The sequence below is a fragment of the Sinocyclocheilus grahami genome, unplaced genomic scaffold, assembly GCF_001515645.1.
Source record: "Sinocyclocheilus grahami isolate Dianchi unplaced genomic scaffold, SAMN03320097.WGS_v1.1 scaffold85.1, whole genome shotgun sequence".
NCBI lineage: Eukaryota > Metazoa > Chordata > Actinopteri > Cypriniformes > Cyprinidae > Sinocyclocheilus > Sinocyclocheilus grahami.
In genome coordinates, this window is record NW_015505264.1 from 2,483,490 (window position 1) to 2,507,795 (window position 24,306).

The following is a 24,306-nucleotide window of genomic DNA, read 5'->3' on the forward strand; positions in this document are numbered from 1 at the left end:
ATCTGGTTTTGAAATATATTAAGGAAATAAAAAAGTACACCATATGTTTATTCAATAGTTTATGGGTTTAGACTCTAGAGCAGGGATGCCCAAACTCGGTCCTGGAGGGCCTGTGTCCTGCAGAGTTTAGCTCCAACCCTAATTAAACACACCTGAAGCTAATCAAGGTCTTACTAGGCATACTAGAAACTTCCCGGCAGGTGTGTTGAGGCAAGTTGGAGCTAAACTCTGCAGGACACCGGCCCTCCAGGACTGAGTTTGGGCACCCCTGCTGGTAGGCTACCCAAATTTGATTAGCCGAGAAGCCTTCCAAAAGTTGATAAATGTTTATATCACTCGGATTGTTTTTGTTCGTGGCGATTTATGTGACCAGAAGTGTTCTGGGAGGACTTTACATTTTTGGGGGTTTGTGGGATTTTAACCGTCTTTGCGTGGCGTTCTCTCGCTCGCTCGTTAGCGTCGCTCCAAGTGGGTTTCTCTCTGTCAGGGTTGCCAGGTTTTCACATCAAAACCTGCCCAATTGCTACTCGGTAAAATTGTGTTTTTTGGTGGGGTTCCCCTGTTCAAATTCGCATTATAGGGGCTAAATATCACTTTGTTGATAAATGTTTATATCACTCGGATTGTTTTTGTTCGTGGCGATTTATGTGACCAGAAGTGTTCTGGGAGGACTTTACATTTTTGGGGGTTTGTGGGATTTTAACCGTCTTTGCGTGGCGTTCTCTCGGTCGCTCCAAGTGGGTTTCTCTCTGTCAGGGTTGCCAGGTTTTCACATCAAAACCTGCCCAATTGCTACTCAAAACTATCCCGGTAAAATTGTGTTTTTTGGTGGGGTTCCCCTGTTCAAATTCGCATTATAGGGGCTAAATATCACTTTATTGGGGTCGCTTCAACCCTCTGACATGAAAAACAACCCTCGGCAAAAGTGTTAAAGTAGCCCGATTCCGCGGGAAAACCGCGGACTTGGCAACACTGCTCTCTGTACTTGTCAATGGAAAACCCGTAATGGCTCTGGAGTCGAGTGATGGCGAAACGAGTTGAGCTGGAATTCTGTCAATCTGCTCCATACCTGTATGACGCTACAGAACGGCTTTTAAAAGGTTTAAGGCGAGGATACAACTAAAACTACTGGGCATGCGCACATCAATATAGCGTTTTTTTTTTGTCACGCTGTACAACGATAATTACTGTTTTTGCATTATTGCAAGAGGAAGGTTTAGGATTGGGGTAGGTGTAGACGTTAATAAAACACAAACTAATAGGTAGAAAATTGAATTTATTGCTAGCTTCCGGTTTTAGGTGTATGACGCTACAGAACGGCTTTTAAAAGGTTTAAGGCGAGGATACAACTAAAACTACTGGGCATGCGCACATCAATATAGCGTTTTTTTTTGTCACGCTGTACAACGATAATTACTGTTTTTGCATTATTGCAAGAGGAAGGTTTAGGATTGGGGTAGATGTAGACGTTAATAAAACACAAACTAATAGGTAGAAAATTGAATTTATTGCTAGCTTCCGGTTTTAGCTGTATCCCTTCTAGCCACAACCCTTTAAGAAGAACCAAACAAACTAGTAAATTTTTGTCTGAAAAATACGTTCAATCATACATAATAAATGTTACAACTTAAAAGAATCACCACAGCTGAACACTCCATAAATGTTTTCCATTTTAGGCATAGATTAGGGTTAATTCGGTAGACTAATTATCTTGATATGGGCCTAAAAACATCCTCGAGCGAAGTAATGCGCGCGCTTGTGTAGCGTATGCCGCATCTGAATCATTCCCTATTAGCTTATCATCAAACTATTCCTCAATTACATTTGTCAGTCCAAATACCGAACACAACGTGAAATCAATGCTTTTAAGACTACAGAATCAGCCTGCGACAGACCCTGTAAGCGCTATAATCTCCAGACCGAGTGCAGAAGCAGCGGAAACCTCCGGCTGTCGCAAAGCCCTGTGAGCTGCCTGCCCACCCTGCCTTCACACATACACGCCCTGATAACAAATAAGAATTGCTCCATAGATAATTAGGTTTTAAACTTTTAATCCAAATATTTGTGTTACCGTCAATAAACAAATCAGTTAATTTACTTCACAGAAATTAGAGGTTCACCTCTGCACTCCTTTTAGGATTGTCTGATAATGCTTTTTTACATTATGGGTATCAGTTCACCCGGTTTCGACGTTATCTCTTTATCTCAACTAATCTAGTTTTTTTTTTCTTTTTAAAGCACAGCTTGCATCAGCATCACAGGCTTCTTATCCAGGCATGATAGTCACTGGTCACCTCTTCATGCATGAAAAGCCAAACATTCTTTCAATGACAGTACATCACTTCTTTTAATCACACGTGAAGTATTTTAACTTTTCTCATCTTTTGTGCTTTAGCATAACTTCAAGGTTTCCGAGACATCTAATGGACAGAAGAGACCTCTTATAGGCTACATAGCAGGGATATTTTAAACCTATCTTGCCACACACTATCAGAGAAAAAGAGAGAGTGAGAGAAAGCTACCACTGGGACGATATGAAGGTAGGCCTACTAGTACAATGGTACACTTTATGTACTAAAGTGTAGGCCTACCTTTAAGGTACTAATATGCATTACAGACTATGGACAGATCTAAATGAGAAAGACTATCTATAGTAACAATTAAAAGCGGAGTAAAAATAAAAAAAAGAATCTAAATAAAAACAGGCTTCAAATCATCCCATTTTACTCAATGTGTTATATTTTACTACAACAAAATTTGAATTTTAAAACAATTCTGTATTTATTTTGAGTATGGTCATTCTTTAGAGGTCTTTTTTCTTTCTTTTTTTAGTAGCCTAAATGTCTGGCTTCAAGGATGATAATGGTTAAATCATGTTTCAAGTATTTCAAAAGTGTGTGTGTGTGTGTGTAAATGAAGCGTAAAGATGATCTATACACCAAACCGGATGCAACTTTCTGAAGAACCAAACAAACTAGTAAATTTTTGTCTGAAAAATACGTTCAATCATACATAATAAATGTTACAACTTAAAAGAATCACCACAGCTGAACACTCCATAAATGTTTTCCATTTTAGGCATAGATTAGGGTTAATTCGGTAGACTAATTATGTTGATATGGGCCTAAAAACATCCTCGAGCGAAGTAATGCGCGCGCTTGTGTAGCGTATGCCGCATCTGAATCATTCCCTATTAGCTTATCATCAAACTATTCCTCAATTACATTTGTCAGTCCAAATACCGAACACAACGTGAAATCAATGCTTTTAAGACTACAGAATCAGCCTGCGACAGACCCTGTAAGCGCTATAATCTCCAGACCGAGTGCAGAAGCAGCGGAAACCTCCGGCTGTCGCAAAGCCCTGTGAGCTGCCTGCCCACCCTGCCTTCACACATACACGCCCTGATAACAAATAAGAATTGCTCCATAGATAATTAGGTTTTAAACTTTTAATCCAAATATTTGTGTTACCGTCAATAAACAAATCAGTTAATTTACTTCACAGAAATTAGAGGTTCACCTCTGCACTCCTTTTAGGATTGTCTGATAATGCTTTTTTACATTATGGGTATCAGTTCACCCGGTTTCGACGTTATCTCTTTATCTCAACTAATCTAGTTTTTTTTTTCTTTTTAAAGCACAGCTTGCATCAGCATCACAGGCTTCTTATCCAGGCATGATAGTCACTGGTCACCTCTTCATGCATGAAAAGCCAAACATTCTTTCAATGACAGTACATCACTTCTTTTAATCACACGTGAAGTATTTTAACTTTTCTCATCTTTTGTGCTTTAGCATAACTTCAAGGTTTCCGAGACATCTAATGGACAGAAGAGACCTCTTATAGGCTACATAGCAGGGATATTTTAAACCTATCTTGCCACACACTATCAGAGAAAAAGAGAGAGTGAGAGAAAGCTACCACTGGGACGATATGAAGGTAGGCCTACTAGTACAATGGTACACTTTATGTACTAAAGTGTAGGCCTACCTTTAAGGTACTAATATGCATTACAGACTATGGACAGATCTAAATGAGAAAGACTATCTATAGTAACAATTAAAAGCGGAGTAAAAATAAAAAAAAGAATCTAAATAAAAACAGGCTTCAAATCATCCCATTTTACTCAATGTGTTATATTTTACTACAACAAAATTTGAATTTTAAAACAATTCTGTATTTATTTTGAGTATGGTCATTCTTTAGAGGTCTTTTTTCTTTCTTTTTTTAGTAGCCTAAATGTCTGGCTTCAAGGATGATAATGGTTAAATCATGTTTCAAGTATTTCAAAAGTGTGTGTGTGTGTGTGTAAATGAAGCGTAAAGATGATCTATACACCAAACCGGATGCAACTTTCTGTTTGTCAGGGCTGTTCTTACAATCCTCACACTGAAACCCTGGAAAAGCAGGAAAGGGGCTTTAAAATTGAATATTTATTCAACGTTTTTACGTTATTCAAACACATTGTTCTCTAAATTGGTAGAAATAATTCATTACTTTATTAAATCTGAAGGTTCTAAAAAAAAAATTTATGGAATTTTTTTTCCATATTTTGTGCTAGCAATTTGTGATAGATGCAGACGCCAAAACGGATGTCTTCTAAGTGGCAATGCTGCCATCGTATGGCCAAAATCCTCATACACTTAAACAATTATAGAAGACATGTATGTAATACATTTACCCTAATATATTTGATTTAAAAAAAAAACATGGTTTCAAATTTATTTGTCAAAAATGCCTATATTTAAAACAGACACTTTTGAAAAGCAGACTTCTTAAAAAAATAGTAAAATAAAGCCTTTGTAAAATCTGGCTTACACTCTTAAGAAGAATGGTTCTAAACAGTGCCAAATTAGAGTTCTTTGGCTTGAAAGAAAAGCTTTTTTTGGTGCTAAATAGATTTTTTTTTTTTTAAAAGATTCCTTTAAAAAACATTCTTTGAAAGTGCTATATAGGACCTTATGCTGTTATAAATGACCTTTTTAAATAATAGTTTATTGTCATTAATATTAGTATATTTATTATTAATTGTATTTATTAATATTTATAGTACTATTATTAATATTATTGTTATATATTATTTAATATTTTACCACTATATCTGCTAGGTCTTACATGTATGTCACTAGGTTTTACATAAAAAGTGTCATTTAGGTACTTTTTTTGTTGACATGTGAAAAATGACAATGCTCTAACAACAGTTATTATCTGAATACATCATAAATGACAATTCACTTTGAACATGATGGATGTTGGGTATGAAAGCATCTAAAATACACAAATGAGTTTAGAGTTACAGTGTGCCTCTTCTATTTGTTTATGTAAAAACAGGTATGAAGGCCAAAAGTACTAAAATGGTAAATGTAATATAAAGTCAGGGGATAGCTTTAATGTTTTTTTTGGTGATTGAACATGTTTACGAATAAACCCAAGTAACAGTTTCAAAACAATTAATATCTCTGTTACTTAGTGGAGAGGAGGACAGAAGTATCCTAGAACAGAGCAGGTCACACTTGCATGTTCTGTTACATTAACAAGAACACAAGGCTGATATGGTTCTAAATAAAACTGTTACCACGTGTAAAGAACTTTTAAAGAACCATATTTTTAGAGTGATAAAACAGATAAAAGTTTAAAATCCAGCAAAATATGGCCAAACAAACCGCAGCCGTCAAACAGCTTTCAGCACCCTGGACAGCAGCAGCTCTATTTATTCAAGCGAAGCACGAGAATGTATTATTTCAGTTCCATTTTCTTTTCTACAAGATGGTGTGGTCACACCGCCAGGTGGCATAAAACGAACAAAAATGCCCTTCACCTTATAAATCAATTTTCAGTCACTCTAAGAGCGTTATTTGTCTCTTATTTGTTATAAATGCTCTAAACGCTGAGAAAAGTTGCAAGCACACAAGCGCATCGCAAATAAAGAAACCTTTTAAACAAATCCGCATACTACAATTAGTCCGGGCATCCAGTGCGCATGCGTGGAGTAGATCGTGTACCCCCTGCGCGCAACTCTGGGCGCATCATTGACGGGTTACTCGCGTGCATTTCTCATACTGTGCATTGAACACCTGTAAAATGTGCATGGAAACAACAGCTGGCTGGAAATCCCGAGGTGCCATTCAGTCCACGCAAACCCTCTAAAATCTCATCACCATGACTAATTGGACAAACGTGTCCAGCTGCCCGTTCAGCATCACTTTATGCGCTGAGGACACTATGGATAGTAATGCAACTGCTGAGGACTTTGAGTACCCCGTCCATCTCTTCCCAGTCCCTATCCTGACTGGCATCACAGTGACGTGCTCTTTCCTGTTCCTCGTCGGAACTGCTGGGAACCTGTTGACCATCCTGGTGGTCACCAAATACAAAGACATGCGAACCACCACCAACCTTTACCTCTGCAGCATGGCACTCTCAGACCTGCTGATTTTCCTCTGCATGCCCCTCGACCTGTACCGGGTCTGGCGGTACCGACCGTGGAACTTTGGCGACGAGCTGTGCAAACTCTTTCAGTTCGTGAGCGAAAGCTGCACGTACTCCACCATCCTCAACATCACCGCGCTCAGCGTGGAGAGATACTTCGCCATCTGTTTTCCCTTCAGGGCAAAAGTCATCGTCACGCGGGGTCGGGTGAAAGGGGTGATTTTCCTCCTCTGGACTGTGGCTCTGTGCAGCGCCGGACCCATATTCATTCTGGTTGGGGTCGAGCACGAGAACGGCACCAACCCCTGGGAGACCAATGAGTGTAAAGCGACCGAATATGCCATCCGCTCCGGACTGCTCACTATGATGGTGTGGGTCTCCAGCGTGTTCTTCTTCCTCCCGGTCCTCTGTCTCACAGTGTTATACAGCCTCATAGGCAGAAGACTGTGGAGAAGAAAGGAGAATCCTGTCGGACCCATTTCTAGTCGGGAAAAGAACAATAAACAAACGGTCAAAATGCTGGGTGAGCTCAACGATGCCCTGAAAAGTCTGACAAATAATATTTGTATATTTCAGAATCCTTTAATAGATTAACTTTACAGCGGGTAGCCTGTACGGAAAAATCGTACAATTGTTTAATAAACATTTGTATAGCCTGTTATTGAATAATTTAATTAGTAAAATATAATTTAATTATTCAATGAACATTTATATACATTTAACAGGACACGCCTGCTAATTAAATTCCATGTGCAAAATAAAGTGAGTTTATATATAATAATAATAATAATAATAAATTATTGTTAGAAATTTTCATTACAATTTTTAGCCTACATTAAAATGTATATTTATTATGGACACTAATCAAAACGAACATTTCGTTCAATTAGCCGTTGGCTGTTTACAGTTGCTAAGGAACTCGGATCATCCGGTCAGAAATAGCAGGGACTATCTGTCTTCATCATTATTTTGATGGTATATTAATACATTATACTATGCATAAATAATGCTTTTTGGATATTCGACATAATAGCCTAACTTTATGGACTATTAACCAGGCTGTGGGAATCAAGAACCGCAACATCTAGCCTGCTTCCATTTATAAAGTTCCATTTAATAAATAAATAAATAAATAAATAGAATCGAATTATTTGAAAGAACACATACAGTGAGTAGCATCATTCCAGAACGAATGTTCTACCTTTTTATTTAGTGACCAATTTCCAGTTTCCCGAACGAGTCAGTCTCAGGCGGTTCTTCTGAGTGAATCAAAACCATACAGCGACAAGTGTACTGTAATTCCCGAACGATTGAATCTGAGGAGTCGGTTGTAGTTAACGTTAGTGAATCAGAAACCCTTCAGTCACATCCGGTTACTGATTCTGATTCACTTCATTGTCATAATGTCCGACTCGAAATAATTGTTACCAAGTTACCATTTATTTTTCTAAACGCACTTTTTGCAAGAATGTCGTGTTAAATGTACTTCTAAATTATATAACACAAACTTTTAATCCTTTTTAAAACATTACAGAAATGAACTCTCTTTCTCTCTCTTCATCAGCTGTGGTGGTTCTAGCGTTTGTTCTCTGCTGGCTGCCGTTCCACGTCGGTCGTTATCTCTTCTCCAAGTCATCCGAGGCCAATTCTCCTCTCATCTCCCAAATCAGCGAATACTGCAACCTGGTCTCATTCGTGCTGTTTTACCTCAGCGCCGCGATCAACCCCATCCTCTACAACCTCATGTCAAAGAAGTACAGGAGCGCGGCGTGCAAACTGTTCGGAGTGAGGCGTGCTCCTGGACGATCGCTGCAGAGCTTCGTGAACGCTGAGAGTTTTTCGGTGTGGAACGAATACAGCTGGAGCACGTGACGGAGGAAACGCCTCGATTAAGAAATGTGCACTTTTTAACAGACTAAAAAAAAAATCTTCACGACAATGAAAAGGACAGTCAACATTAACCTCATCATATTTAATTTCAAACATATCATAAAGGCCATTGCATATTTTCAGTTTAGCCTGTGTATATAGCAGTAAAATAACTTTATCAATCTGCTGAGCCCTGAAAATTACATTATTAAATTATAGGCCTATAGTAATCTAATGCAGACTTTTTGGTATTAAAATAGGCATTCAAACTTTTTGGTATTAAATAATAATAAAAAATATTTTTTTTTGATGGTTTCATTTTAGGCAAAACATACCTAGTGCATACAACAAATATTATTGTATTTTATGAAAATGTTTATGCACAGGTATTGCCATCAGCAGCAGACACCAGCAGTGTAATGATTCCCTTTACCCTGGTATTCATGCAAACTGTACATATGCACACTAACCCAAAAATGCCTTAAACTGTGTGAAGTACTGGATGACAGAGCACTGTAGATGTAAGCACTCTAACATTGTACCCTATATGGGAGAGATACAATGGTGCTGAATGATAAAATCCCATGCCATAAAAAGCTCTCACCAAGCTTGAGTTATCAGATTATGTTACATAAATGTGTAGCAGCCATGAAAAGTGCACTTATTGCAGGTTTGTGAACACTGCTGCCACAGTAGTTTTGTGTAAGCTTTGTGTTTGAGTTCAGCCTGTGTTGCTTGTTGCCAGTCTAATTAAAATGTAAAACTACTTCTTGAGATGCTTGTAAAACACTGAGTGTATTTGAGTGAAGACATGATTTAATATTTATGAAATATATTTGATATATTGTGTCCATTTGCCTTTAACGCACACTGTGATACATTTTCTTGAATGTGTTATTGTGTAATATATATGTATGTGTATATATATAAAGTTTTTGATGTCATGCAGTATTACTACTTGACTTTAAAATTAAAATGTTTTTGTGTTATTGACTATACAACTTGCCTTGTATTTGTTTCTGAAATTTTTTTTTTTTTTTTAAATGTAGAGAAACTTTTACAAAAAGGACAATCACATAATATACTTCTTAGAACAGGAATTTATGTAAATGAAATGCAAACCTTGTTTCAGAAATTTTAAAAAATTTATTGTGTATAAATATATTACATATATACTACAGATACATAATCATCTTAAATACAAAGGGTAGTATTTTCAATATCTATACATTTAAATTGATATGGTAGTTTTTTAAATATAATGTCTATGATTATAATTTACATCAATAAATGTGACAGTTACGTTTAAAAAAAAAATGGTAATATGGAATCATTTTCATGAAATGATATGCAAGCATGGAAATCTATGTCTAGGCCACGTATTACCTGATATCCAGCTAAATGCAACTAAAAAATTCAAAACAAACAAAAAAGTATTTCTGTTTTCCACTTAAAAAGATTCTGGGTCTGGAGTTCTTAAAAAGTGTTCTTCAAGTGTTTCCACTTCAAGTTTTCTAGTGTCAAGTCATTTCAACTTCTTTTAATCAGAAAACAATGGAATGTTGGTAATATGGAATCATTTTCATGAAATGATATGCAAGCATGGAAATCTATGTCTAGGCCACGTATTACCTGATATCCAGCTAAATGCAACTAAAAAAATTCAAAACAAACAAAAAAGTATTTCTGTTTTCCACTTAAAAAGATTCTGGGTCTGGAGTTCTTAAAAAGTGTTCTTCAAGTGTTTCCACTTCAAGTTTTCTAGTGTCAAGTCATTTCAACTTCTTTTAATCAGAAAACAATGGAATGTTTGTCTAAAAACTTCAGCAATACATATATAGTCTACTACATGAAGAGTGGATGATTAAACTACGTAGAAAGAAAAAAAAATTTTTTTTTTTAAATATCCAAATAAAAAACTTAAACTTGCTGTTTGTGCAGGTGGGAAATCACAAAATTGATCAGGTTTCAACATTTTCTGAACTAAAGCCATTTTAAAAAATCAATTAAAATAAAAAAGCAATTAAAAACAATATAAAAAATACAATTATGTCTGAAATAAGACAGGTTAATGATGTTAAAATGCTGTTCTATATTTGGAAAAAATAATAAAGATTTGTCATAACCCCCTTATAAAAAGACATGCTACATGAAGAAAACATTGAATATGACAGTTCTGATTCTTGTAATAAATAAATGTAGATTGCACTGTGATTTGCATTATAAAGTACAAGAATATAGCATAAATAAATCTAACAAAACTGTTATATCTTGAATGCTCACTAACTTTGGTTAGGGACTTATTGAGCTAGTAAACACGATCATGTACTGTATAATGTGACCAGGGTAAAGTGTTAATGGAATACTGTAAGCAGCAGATCTGAAATGATTTGTCACGAAAGTTTGGATCTGTGGATTTCAAGCACAGGTTCACAAGGCCCTCCCAAGTCCCTGAGGTACAAACACTCCAGACTTCACAACACTGTACATTGATGATTCATTGCAAAAACTGTCATTTGACTCTCTTTGGACTGACAGTTGCAGGTGTTTTTATGACTTTTTCTTGTTTTGTTTTTTTGTACAGGCGGCCCAAGGACACCTTTTTTAAGACAAATGAAAGAGGAGAGAACGAATAAGAAGCTTTTAAGAAGCTTTTAGACAGACTTTCTTGGGGCACAGATACAGGAACGAGAGCGCTGATGCCGTTTAGCTGTCTAGACACTGATTTAAAGATAAATAGGACTGACCATTAAAAAAAAAAAACACCTCAGATATTCATCTGAGAGCCCAACTTGAGATCCGGAAGGCCACTTATTACTTTAGTGTTAAAATCTCCTAAATACTAAATATAAAAATATGCACAGCATCTTCAACTTAAAAAAACAGGCACAGACGCCCAAACAGTACATATCATCATTACTGATTTGTTAAAGCTGTAACTCATCTTATAGAAAAATACATGAAATTTTAAGTGTAAAAGGTGTAATTTGGTCAATGACCAAACAGTACTTGCATTAATTGTTTTGCGAGTTGTAGTTTAAAAACTGAAGAGACAGACGGGAATGGCTCTAAATCAGAAGCTGAAGCAGGAAGGCCATTAGGACAGAGAGAGAGGCCACCCCAAATACCATGAGGCCGACAAACTGTTCATCGGTGAGGGTGTTGCCCATGGGCACCCTGGTGACGTCCGCTTCCACAGCCAGTGTGGCGTCAGACCGCCGCAGGTTGAAGTGGGCGGATGGGCCGAAGGACCCGCACAGCTCCTGGAGGGTGTCTGCGCAGCGCCTGCATGCAAACACTCGCACGCGGTAGTCTGTGTTCCACTGCAGCCCGGAGAGCTGGAAGGACGTCTCATCTCCCTTATACACCTGAAAGACAGAAAGTAATGCATTAGCCCAGACAGTTAAAGTTTCTCCTTCACTGTGTGTACTTTTAGACAATTATAAACGTATTGTTAATAATAATAATAACAACAATGATAATTATTATTATTATTTATAATAACATAACTTATACAATAATTGATATATTATGAAAATATAAAACAATAATATAAAACAATAATAATAATAATAATTAGTGCTGTCAAACGATTAATCGCGATTAATCGCATCCAAAATAAATGTTTTTGTTTACGTAATATATGTGTGTGTACTGTGTATATTTATTATGTATAAACACAAACACATGCATGTATATATTTAAGAAAAATATTTTGTTTATATATAAAATATATTTATATATAATATAAAATTTAAGAATATAAATATATAAATGTATATACATGTAAATATTTTCAAAATATATACTGTGTGTATTTATATACACATAATAAATATACACAGTACACACACATATATTACGTAAACAAAAACATTTATTTTGGATGCGATTAATCGTTTGACAGCACTAATAATAATAATAATAAATTATACTATACACGGGGACTGGGATGGAATAAAAAAATGTATATACAGAATATTATATAAATATAAAATGTAACCTACATATAAATATTTTTTACAAAAATATATACATAAAAAAATTTATTAACTAGTAATAGTAGTAGACGTATTAGCAGTATATTGTATTATTTATTATATGTATGAATTTGGGTTTATTTGTAATACATTTTGTATATACAGTTAAACCAAAAATTATTCAGAAACCAGATATAATTTTTGATATTTTTTTACTAGTGGGTGCAGGACACTAATTAATTTATGTAAGTGAGGATACTAAAATAAAGTGAACTGTGACATATTATACCCAAAGAGTTTTCATACAGTGGACTAACAGTAGAACTGAAAAAGATTTGGGACCAAAAATTATTCAGACACTTTGACCTGACCATGTTTTGCTTAAGAGTTTTTTCTTTAATTGCTAATGCCACCTTTTTACACCACAGACTGAACAAAATGAAGCATTGCTTGGTCATTGGTGGACCTAAATTGGTATTATCTAATTGTGTACTTAAATTTAAAAGCTGACAGCTATTCAACCTAATTCATTACATACCTTTCTATTAAAGTTATCTGACATTATCAAGATGAATTTGTTCTGACACAGTTTAACTCTGAGTTCTTGTCATATTTTATTACCATTTTCTAAACTATAGCTAATAAACTGTGATAATGTGAGAAATGTTGAAGGTGTCTGAATACATTTTGGTTTGGCTGTATTATATTTGTACATTTATTATATATTAGCATTTTATATAACAACAACAACAATGATAATAATAACTACATTTATATTTTGTAAACATACATTTTTTATATTTCATCCCAGTCACTATGTATATTATTATTATAACAATAGCATGACTGAGATGGAATATAAAAAAATTATTTATACAAAAAAATATAAATATGTGCTTATTATTATTATTAAGGTATAACAATTATGTATTACAAAATAAATGCAAATGTGCAGATGTAAATAATTAAATCCATTCTAAATAAACATGTAATGTATTAATTACAAAAAAAGGAAGGAAGGAATAAGAAAGGAGCAAAATTATATTCTATCCCTAATAATGAAGAAAATAATAAATCAACAATAAATATACTGATAGCTACAGTACTGTAAATGAACAAATAATAAAACAAATGAACCACAGGACACTGCTAGATTTTAGATTCACTGGTCATCAAAACAAAAACATCCAAGAGGCCAAAAAGAAGGCTGTAACAACGTTCGTAGTTTGGGAAGAAGGAGGCGGGAACCGGCGGACATTTAAACATAAATAATCAAATAAAATAAACACAAAACAGCGCGACAGCCCCTCACGGACGACTGTCGTGCACCAACAGAACCAAAACACAAAATAAAATCCAGGCCTGGTTCTCTCTCGTCCAACACTGTCGTCACTCCTCCCTTTTATCCTTCCGGAGCTCCTCCGTGGGACTTGAGACTGGTGAGTGGTGCAGGTGTCGCTCATTATCAATTACTCCACCGGCCTCGCTCTGTTCCCACGGCTCTCGGCCCCGCCCCACTCGTCACATACCCCCATTGCCCCTCGCAGGCCGGGGGGTACTCCCGAGACTGCCCTCTACCCCCCCCCTCCCTCCTCCGGGGGAGCCGATCACGGCGGCCACGGCGTACCTGGGGGTAAGGACAGACAGACGAGGCGAGAGAAAAGGAGACGCAAGGATGAGGAGAGACAGATACAAGAGAGGGGAGAGAGGAAATGAAAAGAAAAGAAAAATATCCACCAGCTGGGTAAGCTCTTCCGCGATGCCAGGGGGCGGCACTGGACAGCCCTCGGTGGACGGCACGACAATCCTCCGCTGCCCAGTGGACGGCGACGGCTCCTCCGCGTTCGGGCAGCCAGCAGGAGTCCCCCGTTCCCTGCTCCTCCCCATCATGGCGGATGGCAGCAGGCTCCGGCCTCAGGCGAACGGCGGCGACTCCTCCGCTCCCTCACGGACGGCAGCCGTCCCTCCACATCCCAGGCGGCCGGCAGCGAGTTCGTCCGCCCCCCCCCTGGCAAATCACTCCAGCCCACCGCCTTGAGCCTCCATGGCGGCAGACTGCTCCGCCATGCTCGATGGCACCGCAGACTCACCACAGCGGTGAGGGATCTCTTGGATCTCTGGCAGCGTGCCCCTCCTTCCTCCCGGGTTTCGGCACCAATGTAACAACATTCGTAGTTCGGGAAGAACAGAACCAACAGAACCAAAACACAAAATAAAATCCAGGCCTGGTCCTCTCTCGTCCGACACTGTCGTCACTCCTCCTTTTTATCCTTCCGGAGCTCCTCCGTGGGACTCGAGACCGGTGAGTGGTGCAGGTGTCGCTCATTATCAATTACTCCACCGGCCTCACTCCGTTCCCACGGCTCTCGGCCCCGCCCCACTCGTCACAAAGGCCAAATAATCTTTTGCACTCCATCTCTGACCCACATATTACAAAAGAGGAATCTTCAGAGCTTGACTAATAAAGGACTTCAGTCTCCTCAAAGAGAATCTCAACAAGTCACCGTAATCCTTTCATCTGGAGTGTGGCAACACTGTCAGGATCAATATTATATAAGAATGCCACTGTAGGGCTGTACTTCGGTTTGTTCATAAAACACTGATGAAGACAGAGTTACATGAATGTTCTTACTCGCTTGAAATACAAACCTGTTTTCTCTGTAGTGTATAAAAAAAAAACACCATGATGGTGCTCAAGAATTTCAAGCTCAAGAAAAATAAAGTGAAAAATGAAAGAAGCCAAGAAAAAAAATACATTCTTGGGACTTCATGTGCCTTTGAAACAGAACACTGCATTAATAACCATAAAAAACATGACCTAATATTTAGTAGCCTATGTGCCACAAGTGCAACACAGAAAAGATGATGTACTGTACAAAAAACAAAACAAAGCTCAATTCACAGCAGTAATGACCAGTGCTTCACAAAGTCTTTAACTGTCAAAACTAAGTAAATATGACAATGGCGGTTGACCTAAAAGCATAAGCCATTTTTGGGAACATGCACAGAAAAACAAGACCCCTGAACAAATGGAAAATAAAAACAGGAGAGCTTATTTATATGGGCTTTAATAGCCAGTAAACATTGTTGAAGATAAACATATTGAGGCGACTTTGTTCCACCTCTCACATGCAGCTCTCTAAAAAAAACACCATGATGGTGCTCAAGAATTTCAAGCTCAAGAAAAATAAAGTGAAAAATACATTCTTGGGACTTCATGTGCCTTTGAAACAGAACACTGCATTAATAACCATAAAAAACATGACCTAATATTTAGTAGCCTATGTGCCACAAGTGCAACACAGAAAAGATGATGTACTGTACAAAAAACAAAACAAAGCTCAATTCACAGCAGTAATGACCAGTGCTTCACAAAGTCTTTAACTGTCAAAACTAAGTAAATATGACAATGGCGGTTGACCTAAAAGCATAAGCCATTTTTGGGAACATGCACAGAAAAACAAGACCCCTGAACAAATGGAAAATAAAAACAGGAGAGCTTATTTATATGGGCTTTAATAGCCAGTAAACATTGTTGAAGATAAACATATTGAGGCGACTTTGTTCCACCTCTCACATGCAGCTCTCAAAAGGACCACAGTTTATGTCTCCATGGCAACACAAGAGGTTTTAAGCCTCTCAACCACCGGTGGCTCAATTTTGGTGAAGTCTTGATATTATTGCCATGACAGACCAATTATGTGTGTATAATTAGTCTTGAATACTGCTACTCAAGCACTAATAACAGAAAAAATAATAAATAATGGAAGTGAATTCTAATCACCTTCTAGTTCTATTTGCATAAACAGGGAAATGGCTGCACAGTAAAATGGTTAATTAGGCTAATATAGAGCCTGGGGAACTCCGCTCCTTCATTAACAGGGATGTTTTTGGTTTGTTTTTCAATTAATATAGCACCAGCAAGGAATTAGTGAGGATGAATTTAGTAGAATAAATGAATGACCATAAGGGTGAATTAATAGAAATATCCAGGTCGCATTTACTTCAAATAAACCACTGTTCTGTGTGACAAAATTACAACCAATCAGTGCATATTTAATATTTAATGCACAGTTAAATGGAGCGACGATTTGGACCAATGAGATTTTGCGATGGGCGGAGCTAGCCAGTGTGTAAACACATAAATACTGTAGAAATCTAGAGAATAACCTAGTGACTGAAATAGAAATTGTACGTTTACTTCTTCATGTAGTCCTCATCTAGAATTTCATTTTAACATTTTCTTTTCCAGTACAAAGGTTGTTTTTTTTTACATTATTTATGGGTGTTTGTACATGCATCATTTAAACAGAAAAATATTTGGTCATATTCCGTGAATTATAATTTATATTAATTTTAATTAAAATATCACTTTTTTCACATTTCAGTAATGAGAATTTGATGGCAGAATGCCCTTAAATAGTCAAAATTATCACAAGATCATTTGAAAAATACTTAAAAATACATAATTTCTTGTTTTTTCTTTTGATTTTGGGGTGGAATATAACTTGTACGTTTCTTTGTGAGAGTCACCCAATGATATTCATGAAAAAAAGGGATGGTTGATGTGATAGGGAAAGGAGCGTTTTCTCATTTTGATGAATAAATAAATTCACACTTTATTTCTAATTTTGTGAACTTCCATTCAATTTATCGCACCATGGAAGTGGCGTACCAGAAATGATTTCAAAACAATAAGCGATTGCACACCTGAAAGGACCCTAATCGTGATAATCACATGTCCCCTCTCTCTGTGTCTCTTTCCAACCCCACAGCACAATTTAATGAATCCTGTGGGACTGTGTGTTCGGAAGCACTCAATTTCATTAATTTCAATGCTGATTGTGACGAGTTAAAATGGAACGAAGAGCAAATGTTGCAAATAGCTTGAGCCTGTTTTCCATTTCGTGTTCAGAATGAATTCTGCTGTGACTGTGGCCATGTGTGAATCTAACATGGTATTTCTTCTGTGAAACAAAATAAAAATACCATATCATATTCTCAAACAGTTCCAACAAGCCAAAGTTCTTGGAAACTATTTGCGTGGAACAGTCGTTTTATACTCGAAGTAAAAGTCAAAGGAGGTTTAATGAGGAATTTGGATCTTACCTGTTTATAATCAGAACCTCTGCCTCCCAGCACCTGTAGCACATAGCTGATTCTGTCTCCTCTCATTGGTGGAATACTCTCCCATGTGACCTCACAGGCATTTCCCTCTAGCTGAACAACTCTTGGGGCTGAGAGGACAAAAATAAATAAATAAATAAATAAAAAGATAAAAACGAGGGAAAAAGGAATCATGGTGATCCCAAACTTTTGTCCCTGTACAAGTGTGAGTATAAATAAATGTGGTACCTTTCAGTGTTTGTGGCAGAGATTTGGTGGTGCAGAAGGTGTACGTCTCAGAAAACGGCCCCTCGCCTGCTTCACTCACTGCCTGGATCCGGAAACGGTACCGGCTTGATTCACTCAGTCTTTGCAGCTTAAAAGTGTGGCTCGGACCTCGGTAAACCACCACAAACCTAACAAGATGATGAAAGCTTGTTACAAACATGCACACAAATTAATTAAGTATAATTTATTAATGATTATTTTTTCAATCATTTACAGCCAAGTATTTCTTTTTAAAGCCTTGCGTGCAAAGGAAAAAACAAATGATGATTGCTTGAGATCATCGTTCCCTTCACGTCGTTTTATTAAATAGCATGAAGGCAGGAAAGAATGCGAGGCAGAAGCAGGCCTTCATTAACTCCATTCAAGAGTCCAGACTTTACTGTTTATATGGTTAAAATTGTTCAGAAGTGGAACTGAGGCTGAAAGCTCAAAACTGGGGAGAACACGGGCCTTTATTTGCTTCTAAATGAGCCATCGGTGGGTCAGTGACGAGCGACTCTGAGAAAGCATTAAGGCAGGTGGTCTTGATAACCCTGAGTCTCCTAATCTAATTCCCAACAGCGTTTTGAGATCGAGTCTTCTCATTAGTCGACTCCACCTTAATAGACCCACAAACACAAAATGTGCTTTTCAGATGATCTGCTTACATCAGAGAGAAGAACCTGTCCTACGGGTGCATAAGGGACAAATTAAAGCGAGGAAGTGCATGCATACACACACGCACACACACACATGCACACACACACACACACAGTGAGATGCTTCACTACGAATAAAATTAATATACCAAGAAGACAAGAAGAACAATTAGACCATTTGAGTCCTTTTACCAAGCTTTTGATGGTGAGTACAAGACTATTGTTTTTAATTATGAACCAGGGTTATTATCAACTGAAACTAAACCTAAAACAATAAAAACATTTTTTCATAACAACACTTCAAATGAACTAAATGTAAATGAGAAAGATTGCCTTGGCAAATATCTGAAATAAAATAAGTTTAATTTCTTTATATTTTATATTAGGTTAATGTTTATGTAAGTAAAGTAATAAAATAACCAAAAACTAAAACTTAATAAAAACCATATAGACATTAAAAAAGGAGGTAGTTCTGTTATTGATACAATTTTTTTTAATCTCCGTATATAACCACTGCTACTGCCATCAAAGCAGCACTTTTCTATCATTTTAAGGACTATGATATTTTTGTGCAATAAACGGTTACAGAGATTTAGTCCATATTATGGGTTTAAGTTTTTTAAGTCAAGGACCCTCAAGTATGACTCTATGGATCACCTTCTTAAGAAAATTAAAAAAATAAAAGATTAGTATGTAAAAAGTAGTATGATTTTATAAATAAAAAATTGTTTGCAAAGTAAAATTCTTAGCTTGAATACTGTCATTGAATTAATGTCAAATTAATTTATAATAAAAAAATATTTGGAAATTATTTACTTTGAGTTAAAGACATTTTTCTAACCATTATTATTAAAATAATATAAAGTATTTTTCATATTTATTTGTATATAGCATTTTCATTGGAAATATCAATCCAAAGCTATTTTTATTTGGAAATATATATTTTTTAAAACCTTAAAAATAGTTCTAAATTAGCCTAAGTACACAAAACATCTTTAAAAAAATGAATTATAATCAGACAACCTCTCGACTACTTGATTATGAAAATCTGTAGTTTTGCGCATCTCTCTATCATTGCTAACCTCTGATTCCTGTCCTCCATCTGCAGGACGTAGGTCGTGTCGTCTGTGAATTGACTTCGGCTGCTGAAACCCCAGCGTAGTTTCAGACTCTGAGGTCCGACCGCTGCACACTCCAGCCGAGGAGGAGATGGCGGAAGGGGTCTGGTCCTCACCGTCAGAGTCTGACTGAAGGGCCCGGGGCCCATTTCATTTTCTGCTCGAATCTGCAGGCTAAGAGAAAGAGAAAGAGAGGAAACAGAGTGTTTAAACAAACTGTCAGTCTTGTTCAGTCCTTTGCAACTTCAATTCTTGACTCCCTTCACCTGAATGTCTCTACAAACTATTCTAAGGAAAATCGTTGTTAGTAATTCATTACTGCACTCTTCAAGGGAACAGTTGACACACAAAAATGAAGCTCCATCCATCAACATCATGTGACTACAGCTGAAGCAGATTGATCAGCAAACTAGTTCCTGCAGCTTTGCCCAAAGTGGCCTTCATTTGTTCTCTTTCTGCCTTATTTGCTTCATCTGTCGATCCCAGTTAAAGCCTGCAGGTATCTTCAGCCTCGAGCTGCTCTGTGACCTTTCCAATCAGGTTGATGGCACAGGAGAAAATTATCTCTGACTGAAGGGGTGGTCTTGCATTCGAATGAGGATTTCTGTGAAGTTATCTATAGATATCCAAGAATCCAATAATTGTAAGTGCACAGAAAAACATTTCTAAATTGTGTTACCGGAAGAGCTCTGAAAGGAGGGAAAGCTATTACATTACAATACCTTTGATATATACCAAAAACATGAATCCAAATGGACATTCTGTCATTTAATCACCTTCATGTTTTTCCAAACATAATTTGCACTTATTCAAATGCATAAAACCAGTTGTGTTTAGTGCCCTTTATTCACTGAATAGAAAAAAGCAGTGTGTGTGTTCATTAAAATGTGTCTTTTTCGGTTTCATGGAAAGAAGAAAGTCATACAGGTTTGGAACAACATGAATATCTTTTTTAGAGTGAATTATCCCTAAAAAAAGTTGTTTTGCATGAGTACATCCTAGCATACTACATTCTGGGACTAATGGAAGCAGAAAATCTAACGTGCAGATGTGTAAATAACCTCGTGAGACTATGAGGACTACTTATGGTCTCAATGGAATTTCTGTAAAAGCTTATTTACAAAAACTGTTTTTTTGTTTATATTAAAAAGTCTCGCACAATGTTCAAAACTCATGTTTTAAAGCATTTAATGACTAAAATAAAAGTATGGGAACAAATATTTTGAAAGGGCTTGATTCTTTGGAAATATTGAATGAATTCAGAAAAACATGGAGGAACACAGAAGTATCTGAACGCTACACAACCCTTAAAAATCAGGGGGAAATATAGAGGTAAGATGATGTCTCTTATGTTCACTAAGGCTGGATTTATTTGATTCAAAAAAAAGTAAAAAATGTATATTGCGAAATATTATTAAAATGCAAAATAACTGTTTCTATTTTTAAATGTAATTTATTTCTGTGATGCAAAGCTGAATTTTTAGCAGCCATTACTCCAGTCTCCAGTGTCACATGATCCTTCAGAAATCATTCTAATATGCTCAAACATTTCTTATCATTATATACGTTTAATTATTATTATTATTTTTTTGAATTGTTTGATAAATAGAAAGTTGAATAGCACAGCATTTTTCTTTAAAGAAATAGCGCCTAAGCCTCACTTGTCAAGAAAAAAAACATTCCACAAAAAGAAGTTTGTTAGTATTTATAATTATAAATAAATAGATATAGATATACTGTTTACAATTAAGCCAAATTATTAGAACACTTTGTGCTTGTCAAACATTAGTGATCGTGTTTATAAGTAATGTGATACTGCTAGGACACCATGTGAGAACTTGAGGACAACTGAATTCATGAATCCATTAAAAATCACCTTGACACCGGAAATAATAATAAATAAAAAAAAGGTTGAGCATAATTTATTTTCAGAGGCCACAGGGTTTGATATTTAGTTATTTAGCGCTTTAATATTCACATAATTTAGGTGTCCAAATAGATTTTGGTAACATTGGGTCACTAGGGTGAGTTGGAACCTGTTATTTTTTGGACTGCTCAAGAAAGATATTGAAACCTCTAGTTCCATTAGAGACATTATGCGTTCTTATGATAATTATGAGTGCATTTGCATTTGGCATATTAATTGGGGATGTGTTTTATTGTCCATTACCTCAATGGAGAGGTCCATTTAATGTTGTCATTCATTCCAAATGAAAGCCTTTACATAACATTTAACAGACTTGTTTCTGGAAACCCAGCAGGCAGACCAAATAAAAGAGTCCCTCCCTCATGCAAATGTTGTAATAAGCTCCTCCTTTTAATATATATCCATATTTACATAAGGAGGATTGCACTTTAGTACAATATGTAAATATAGATATACCATGGTTGTTGGACACATACTACAATACATTTTTTTTTACATAATACTAAAGTGTTTTGGAGGTTATTACAGTTTTATGAGGGTAAGTTTAAGAATTTAAGAACAGTTAAATAAGATTAAAATTTTTTTTATTTAAGGCCTTTATTTTGTGGTTGGGCGAATTAAGACTTAAGACATTTTTAAGACTCACAGATAGGGCTGTCAAATTATTAATTGCGAATTTGCGACTAATCGCATCCAAAATAAATGCTTTTGTGTACACAAAATATGTGCGTGTACTGTGTAAATGTATTATGTGTATATAAATACACACATACATATATTTTGTGTGTGTGTGTGTCTATATATATTTAATATTTAAATACAAAATTGTTCTTAAATATATACATGCATGTGTCTGTATTTATATATACATAATAAATATTAATAAGCTCCTCCTTTTAATATATATCCATATTTACATAAGGAGGATTGCACTTTAGTACAATATGTAAATATAGATATACCATGGTTGTTGGACACATACTACAATAAATTTTTTTTTACATAATACTAAAGTGTTTTGGAGGTTAAGTTTAAGAATTTAAGACAATTTTAAGAACAGTTAAATAAGATTTTTTTTAAAATTATTTAAGGCCTTTATTTTGTGGTTGGGCGAATTAAGACTTAAGACATTTTTAAGACTCACAGATAGGGCTGTCAAATGATTAATTGCGAATTTGCGACTAATCGCATCCAAAATAAATGCTTTTGTGTACACAAAATATGTGCGTGTACTGTGTAAATGTATTATGTGTATATAAATACACACATACATATATTTTGTGTGTGTGTGTCTATATATATTTAATATTTAAATACAAAATTGTTCTTAAATATATACATGCATGTGTCTGTATTTATATATACATAATAAATATACACAGTACACACATATATTATGTAAACACATAATAGATGCGATCAGTGACAATTAATCGTTTGACAGCAAAAGTACCATGGTGCCACAGTATACCTTGTTTGAAAAAAATACCCTGCTAACAGCAAAGTTAGGCTACATAAATACTCTTGAATCTACACAAAAAGCACCATTTTGCTGAAAACATCTTGAGCCAGATGTAAGTGGAGTCCATTTGTAGAGCTAATAGCACTGACATACTCACTCAGGGCCCTGCTCGAGATTCACCAGCACTCATCCGTATATTACAGGGACCATGGGAAAATAAGTCCCAGGTCATCACTAATTGCACAAACAATGACCTCCACCGAAGAGCTGATGATGCACGGTGCTAGAAAAAGAGATACAGAGTGTTAAAAAACATCTCTACTCACCTGTACTCGCTGTCCGGCAGCAGGTCCCTGATAATGTGACAGGTTACGTTTCCGGCGGTGATGATGCTGTCGCCCATTGAGATGCTGTAAGAGGTCATTTCTGCTCCATTACAGCGAGGCTTGTCCCAGGTGAGGGCCAGACAGGTGGAGTGGGAGAAGGGTTCACTTTCTGTTGGGTTCAGTGGGTGGTCAACAAGGCGAAATCCGGATACAACATCAGGGGCCGCCGCAGGGGTCCGACACGTCACCAGATCACTGTAGGGGCCTGCCCCTGCCTGGTTCACTGCCTATGAACCGGATACAAACAAAAGAATAAACATGTCACTGTTAAAATACAGAAATAAATAAATAAAAATGTAATGGTAGCCATTGACTTCCATAGTATTCTTTTCCTTTTGTGGAAGTCAGCGGCTACTGTCAGCCGTTTGGTTACCAACATTTTTCAAAATATCTTTTTTTGTGCTCAAAAGGTGACAGAATTTTCACTTTTGGGTCATCTAAAAAATTGTCAATCAATAGAAATTATAGTTACAAGACAAAGCTTATCTAATAGCTCTGTTTCATAGCATTAAATATCTTGAAGTGGATAATAATTAAACAAAACAATTACAAATAATAACAATAATTTGAAAATAAATACATCTAAAAAATGAATAATATAAAATTAAATGAATATTAACTAGGCTTTTGTCTTGGTAAAAGGTCAATTTGTAGAAAAATAAATAAATAAAATCAAATAAATTTGTTCATTTATAATTCATTTATAACAATTGTATATTTGAAATGTGTGATGTTGGACACATCATGAATTACCTGTAGCCTGCAGCAGTAGTCCGTAGATGCCTCCAGGTTGGAGATTTGGAAGTAGGTTTCCATTCCACTGTAGACCAGTTCGAGAGAGTCCAAATCACGTCCCCAGTCCAGCCGGTACTCAGAAATGTCTATCCCAGAGCTCTCTTTGTTCTGAGGATTGAGATCAGAGAAAGCATTAAGCTCCAGGAAACAAGAGCAAAAAACGCATATTCCCAGCAGTACGTGACTAATTACCTGCCTGACATGGTTTCATCAGGACAAACACAAGAGAGCTAATGCATCATACGCACCGCTAATAAATGAAACAACCTCTCAAAACAGAATGCAAATCATTGAAATCTTGATAT

At 36.3% G+C, this 24,306-nt stretch overlaps 2 protein-coding genes across 4 annotated transcripts in view; one reads left to right on the forward strand and one right to left on the reverse strand.

Moving 5' to 3' along the window:
• Positions 1 to 252: 252 nt before the first annotated feature.
• Positions 253 to 9,076, forward strand: ghsrb (growth hormone secretagogue receptor b). Of its 3 annotated transcripts, XR_001609396.1 has the most exons (3): positions 253 to 274; positions 2,833 to 2,842; positions 7,997 to 8,064. XR_001609396.1 is itself a non-coding variant. In XM_016274345.1 (2 exons), exons 1-2 carry the CDS (start codon positions 6,163 to 6,165, stop codon positions 8,302 to 8,304), a joined length of 1,101 nt encoding a protein of 366 aa, XP_016129831.1. In that variant the 3' UTR covers positions 8,305 to 9,076. The 3 variants fall into 3 exon arrangements, 1 of the variants encoding a protein (XP_016129831.1); XR_001609397.1 differs by lacking the exons at positions 253 to 274; positions 2,833 to 2,842 and adding an exon at positions 3,651 to 3,759 and having other exon boundaries at positions 7,997 to 8,051; XM_016274345.1 differs by lacking the exons at positions 253 to 274; positions 2,833 to 2,842 and adding an exon at positions 6,163 to 6,955 and having other exon boundaries at positions 7,997 to 9,076.
• Positions 9,077 to 10,872: 1,796 nt separating this feature from the next.
• fndc3bb (fibronectin type III domain containing 3Bb) overlaps positions 10,873 to 24,306 on the reverse strand; it is a 71,191-nt gene continuing 57,757 nt past the window's right edge. The window contains exons 21-26 of the mRNA XM_016274271.1: positions 23,960 to 24,109; positions 23,147 to 23,433; positions 19,396 to 19,605; positions 17,637 to 17,803; positions 17,391 to 17,518; positions 10,873 to 11,669 (exon numbers count right to left, since the gene is read on the reverse strand). Of these exons, the coding sequence (XP_016129757.1) occupies positions 11,370 to 11,669; positions 17,391 to 17,518; positions 17,637 to 17,803; positions 19,396 to 19,605; positions 23,147 to 23,433; positions 23,960 to 24,109 (1,242 nt within the window). The 3' untranslated portion in view covers positions 10,873 to 11,369. The remainder of the gene's footprint in view (positions 11,670 to 17,390; positions 17,519 to 17,636; positions 17,804 to 19,395; positions 19,606 to 23,146; positions 23,434 to 23,959; positions 24,110 to 24,306) is intronic.